The following is a 6,463-nucleotide window of genomic DNA, read 5'->3' on the forward strand; positions in this document are numbered from 1 at the left end:
TTACTCCAAAAACTGTGTGGAACTTTAGCAGTGTGATCAATGTAAGGCTGAGCTGCTTTTGAGAATACTGAATACAGACATGATACTAATAAGATGACTTTCAGAATATTTCATTGATTTAATTAATTGTATGCACCATGTGGTGTAAAACATCAGTTAATTTGCCTTATTCACATGGTGACCATTGTGTAAACCAAAAGGAGGCTATGGGTTTTTGTGTGTTTTTGCCACCTAGTGGCAAATGCATAGAACACAACAATGATATGGTTTGCATGCCCTGTAGGTTTGGTTTACAATGGTAGACGTATGAATAGCGTGAGAATACGTTAATAAAAGTGACATCAGCAAGTGGCAAGGTATGATAAATTATGCTAGATAGGCTTGCATGCATACCTTATGTTACAAGGACAATGCCAAGGAATGGGGTAATGAAAATAAAAGAGTTAACATAGCCTAGCCACATCTCAGTGCCTCTTAGGGTTGCCAACTTCCTCAACCCCAAATGGGGGACACTTCACTTCAAATGCGGGACAATCCCCCCCCCCCAAAAAAAAAATAAAAATAAAAATAAATTACAAATGGTGTACTGTCACTTTAAGAGCATTGTCTACTCTACACAGTATTCATAACATTTTGCCAGCTCCATTCAAATATAGCCTATGGTCATTCCACAAACTAACATTGTTTGTGCCACATTTAGGCCTATAGCACAATTATAAGTATATTAAGTTGGTGTAAACAACCTTCATTCCTGTGGAAATAGAAGCATGTAATGATGCTAGCTAGATATTTTCTGTTTGCAACTAAAAGTGAATTATGAACCTGGTAGCCACCTAGCTATCTAAGTGGAAAGTGTTTCAATTGGCATAGTTATCATGTGCTTCATATAAATGCTTAGTTTAAGGGAAACGGATTATTGAAGACTTCAAGACTCACCAATTCCATTACACAAAGGCAATTGACCACTCTTCATATTCTATCAGTCCAAATGCGTGCAGCCTATGTCAAAGTGCCCTCACATTGTAAATGGTCAGTAGCATAGTGTGAACCGGATAATTCCGCAATCTCCTCGCGTTGTTTTTGTTGTTCTCATGATTTCCTTTTAAAAGTTTCTTATATTAAAAAGGTGAAATCAATTACCAATGATCACAAGCCAGCTGGAAACTTCCACTCTCTCTCCCTCTCGTTCCCAATTAAAACAAGTAGCATAACGTTCAAGTTAGATCTGCTGCATAATAGAGAGACTGAGAGGACCCAAAAAGTATCATCCTTATGTAAGATGCTGTTGCTGCATTTTGACATTGTAATCGTTCTCTAAGAAGAGTGAAAAGCAGTTTGCAGTAAAGCTTCTCTGGCTAAATTATGGTGCCCCTTCTGTCCCTTTGTGCTGTGCGCACAGTGCGAGATGCGCGTGGTTGCGGCGGCACTGGACACTTTGTTCCAGGTGTGTTTACAGTAGCCTACTATTGACAAGTTAACAAGGCCGATGAGCTGTGATTGAAAATCGGAAGTGGCGCTGTCCCTGACGGGACAAATCAAAATCACCCAAAATACGGGATGTCCCGCCCAATTCGGGACGGTTGGCAATCCTAGTGCCTCTCCAGCTTGGTTAACTTGCATGAACCCCATGCTGGGCTAACGTTAAGATATTAGCAGCAATTAGCTAATTATGCTAGTTATGTACAAGCAAAACAAAAACAGACATGCAGGCTCCCTTGGTTATCTTCTCTACATTGAGTATATTGTGTGGCTTAATCCACATCTAGATTTGACTGTTTCCTGGATTGTGTAAAAGGAATCTGGGAGAGTCAGGGGGAATAATTTAATTCAATTAAATTAATTCAATTTATAGAGAGATCATAAAAGACTGAAAGCAAATTAATGTATGCATTAATCTGTTGCGTTTTGTTTTTCTATTTACATCTATATAAAACCCTATGAAATGTAGATAGGTAGGTAGCTAGATAGATAGATAGATAGATACAGTAGATAGATAGATAGATAGATAGATAGATAGAAAGATAGATAGATAGGTAGATACTTTATTGACCCCCAAGGGGAAATTCAGGATGAGAGCATTTATTGTGTAGTAATAATATAGGGAATTGACACAACTGAAACCACTGCATTCGCACTATCCAAAGATGTTTGTTTCATTTGTCCTCACTATGTAATTCACTACTAACCACTCGTACACACAACAAACCCCTCATCTTTATTCTATCTCCTGCATCTTGCATCTTGTGTGTGTGTGTATGTGTGTGAAGGTGTGTCTGCCTGTGTGTGTGTCTGTATTTATACTGTCTTCTTTGTTGTGATGTAACGGAACTTTGGGTACTTTTTTTCTTTTCTCAATTCAGCCTCAGTGTCAAATGAGAAAATGCCTGTCAAAAATGGGTGCTATTTTTGAAAGAAAGACATCCATCAAACTCATGATCCTCTACCTTAATGGTAAGAACCTTTTTATTTACTGAAGTCAGTGCTTTTGGGAGATAGATGGAGAAATATATTGGTGTGTGTGTGTGTGTGTGTGTGTGTGTGTGTGTGTGTGTGTGTGTGTGTGTCTGTGTGTGTGTGTGTGTGTGTGTGTGAAACCACTGCATTCACATTATCCAAATTCCAATAATCCAAATCACATTATTCATTTGTCCTCACTATGTCATCTGTCCTCACTATGGCATTTTTAAAACAAAAACGGAATAGTGTGGAGAAAGCCTACAATGGCTGACTAATGAACAATTCATTTTGGAGTAATAGCTAAATACTACTGTTTTAAGGCACCTTGTGTTTCTCTCTCTCTCTATCTCTCTCAGTGATGAGCTGTGTGAGGTGTGAGGAGATCACAGTGAGAGGACATGAGGGAGGAGATGCTGTCATCAACTGTACATATCAGAAGGGTTATGAGTCCTACACAAAGTACCTACTGATAGGAGAGTGTAAAGATGGTGATGATGTCATCCGATCAAATGGACGAGCACAGTGGACTCACAGAGGGAGAGTATCTCTGCAGGACAAGAAGAACACAAACATTTTCACTGTGACCATCCATAACCTGACCCTAGAGGATTCTGGGATATATGTGTGTGGAGTTATAGCATTTGAAACAGATTATATAACCAGAGTGAAGCTCACAGTATGTAAGTTGGCACAGTTTTACGTTGACCACATTTCATTCTATATTACTGCACCACCACAAATTGATACAAAAGTTAAGAGTTGCAACTTGCAGTTGCTTTACTTTTTTTCAATTTTGCCAGGTATATGTTTTAAAAAAGCAATAAGCCACTCGACCCCACTTTGTATTGTGCCCCTTAGCTGTTTTAAAATCACTGGAACCTCAATCTACAGCCTCTCTCGGCTTAATGCTTAATTCTGTAGTTTTAAAGTCATGCCATTCATTTTTTCTGTGTCAGTGTCCACCCATAGCAGAACAACCAGACCACAGTCCAAGATCACAGAGTCTGAGAGGACCACACACTTTCAATCTGATCCCACATCATCATCAGGCGGTGAGGCTATAATCAATTTTATTAGTCATGTTAGAGGGGGGCAGGAGATTTCTCCCCTTGGAAATTTATAAATTCTGGCTGATAAACATACCATTTCAATGCAGAAATACCTTAACAGAGCAAGCAGCAACCCTCCTCTATCTGAGGACTAAGCTAAAGTATCTATTTTGTAAGTTATGTAAAACACATCTGGTTGGTGAAAGAACTGCACTGAAAAAAATGCTGGAATTACTTGATTTTATCATGTACATCTGTTGCACATTAAGTGTCTAGGCAGAATTCATTGCTGTGGCAAAATATGTCAGTTCAATACATTCAATACAATAAATTCAATAGAATACATCATACATTCAGTACATTGTGTTCGAAAGAAAAACATGAGTTTGTTTAATTTAATGTTTTGTGGTTTAATAAATGTGACATTGTGGCTAGCAATAGGCTACCTCATTTGTAAGTTGCTACCTGCAAATCATGAGCAATTTTGAACTGATAATAACGGAAGTTATGAGCACATGAGAGAGACTGCTATTATACTTTCTTGCCCTCTACATCACGGTCATAGCGATCCTATTTATATAAAACAACTGTAGGCCTTCTTTTGAACGCGTAGCCTATCCCTTTTCACTACATGGATTAGCTGACAGATACGTGAAGAGAACAAGAAGTGGAGAAACATCATGGCGATGCCTTGGTAGGCCTATATCAGGTTGGATTTTGTAGTTACTGCAAAATTAACACCCTCATTCCTGTGAAACTGAAAACAATTGAATGAAGAGACTTTGTCACAAGACAAAACAGAGCAGATGTCTGTTAGCCAAATATTTTTGATATTCGTAAGAGTAGCCTAGGCTACGTTACACTGACACAACATAGGCTAACGTTAACGTAATGCTCTGAATACACACACACTGCCGTCGCAGTAATGTACAGTATGATGCATGATGTTTTGTTTTCTGTCTTTACACACTACTACGTACATGTATGCTTTGGCAATATAAATTGTATTTTTTGTCATGCCAATAAAGCTCAATTGAAATGAATTGAGAGAGAGAGAGTCAGAGAGAGAACACACATTGTCTGTGTTATTTGTGTTGTGTGTTGTTACATTACTATTTATGTGCTACTGTACGTTACGGTGTGTGTGTGTCTCTCCCTCTTTTTCTCTCTCTCTGTGTGTGTGTGTCTGTGTGTCTTTCTCTTTCTCTCTCTCTCTCTGTCTGTGTGTGTGTCTTTCTCTTTCTCTCTCTCTCTCTCTGTCTGCGTGTGTGTGTGTGTGTGTGTGTGTGTGTGTGTGTGTGTGTGTATGTGTGTTTTTCTCTTTCTCTCTCTCTCTCTCTCTCTCTCTCTGCGTTTTTGTGTGTGTGTGTGTGTGTGTGTGTGTGTGTGTGTGTGTATGGGTGTGTGTGTACAGAGCAGAACTACAGCTGCAGGCTGAAATACCCTGTGGCTTTTAGCTCAGCTGAAGCTTCCTGTCTTTACAAAAGACTTGACCTCAGGAAAGATCAATTGAAGGTCAAGCTCATCCCACATACACATCTGTCACAGAGTGAAACTGTAGACCATCAGACACACAAGACAGAGCGAGAGAGTGACATAGATATTTAGTCTAAGCGTGTTGTACATGGTGAGAGGTGAGTCAGGTTGAATGCTAATTGATTGAATGATGGAGAGAGAGAGTGCGAGAGAAAGAGTGTGAGAGAGAGAGGCACTTTGAAAGAGAGAACAGTTGGAAATTGTAAACAAAGGGGAAAGAGTGATGCGAGAAATAGACAGAGATACGACGGACAGAACAAAGAGAGAAAGAGTCTGACACAGTTGTGTGTATTGGTGTCAGATGCTGGTTTGAACGGAGACGGCACATGAGCAGAGAGAGAATCTGCAAATGTTCTTCTATCCAGGTCGCTGGGACAACCCGGAGTAGAATTCACTCTGCTCAGCACAGACAGATCTACAGATACACAGACGGTATTGGTACTGTTATTGTTTTACTCCAAAAACTGTGTGGAACTTTATCAGCATGAGGGTGAGTTGCTTTTGAGAATACTGAATACAGACATATTGATACTAATAGGATGACTTTCAGAATATTTAAAAATTAATTGTATTCACCATGTGGTGTAAAACATCAGTTATTTTGCCTTATTCACATGGCGGCCATTGTGTAAATCAAAAGGAGGCTATAGGGGTATACTAAAGAGCTATTTACAGTAATTACTGTAATGCATTTTCGCCACCTACTGGTGAATGCATAGAACACAACAATCCTATGGTTTACGTACCCTGTAGCCTTGTTTTGGTTTACAATGGCAGACGTGTGAATAAGGAGAATACGTTAATAATCAGACATCAGCAAGTGGCAAGGTGTGATAAATTATGCTAGATAGGTTTACATGCATACCTTATGTTACAAGGACACTGCGAAGGAATGGGATGATGTAAATAAACAAGTTAACATAGCCTAGTCTACATAGGGCTGCCACCTATGTCTGATAAAAAACTGATTGATTATTGATTACCCGACCAACCACTTTGCTCATAAGTGAAAATGTCCATGAGACATTAGACCCACAAGACAAAGTTGACCTTTGTGCAGTAAGATTGTGCATAGCCCTGAACATTTTAAACATATCAAGTATTCTCATAAGAGGACATTTATCTTACTTATCTTAGCTGACCTGATTGCTTACAGACTGGTGATTGTGCTTGCTTTTGGTCCCTCTTTGCTGAAGAAATAAGTAGAGGGATGACATTAGATTTGCATTATACCTTAGCCACACCTATAGCCACTTTTATTTAGTATGTCTCAATCAGACCTTGGAATAACATTATTATGTTGAACGTTTTATTTTCTTTTTTACTGGCCTGTCAGTCTTGTGGACACAATGTCATCTTCGTCTTCCACCTCGCCACCCATATTAACGATAAAGAACGACGTTGAGCATTGAAGTTAGGTA

General features: G+C 39.1%; 1 protein-coding gene across 1 annotated transcript in view; it reads left to right on the forward strand.

Annotated features, from left to right (window-relative positions):
• Positions 1 to 2,393: 2,393 nt before the first annotated feature.
• The window catches only part of LOC143099140 (polymeric immunoglobulin receptor-like), an 8,019-nt gene continuing 3,949 nt past the window's right edge, over positions 2,394 to 6,463 (forward strand). The window contains exons 1-3 of the mRNA XM_076262219.1: positions 2,394 to 2,451; positions 2,814 to 3,137; positions 3,414 to 3,509. Of these exons, the coding sequence (XP_076118334.1) occupies positions 2,394 to 2,451; positions 2,814 to 3,137; positions 3,414 to 3,509 (478 nt within the window). The remainder of the gene's footprint in view (positions 2,452 to 2,813; positions 3,138 to 3,413; positions 3,510 to 6,463) is intronic.

The sequence above is a fragment of the Alosa pseudoharengus genome, unplaced genomic scaffold (genome assembly GCF_046254945.1).
Source record: "Alosa pseudoharengus isolate Yale_2024_CS ecotype anadromous, Long Island Sound unplaced genomic scaffold, YU_APseudo_1.1 YU_APseudo_1.1_scf_25, whole genome shotgun sequence".
Classification (NCBI taxonomy): Eukaryota; Metazoa; Chordata; class Actinopteri; order Clupeiformes; family Clupeidae; genus Alosa; species Alosa pseudoharengus.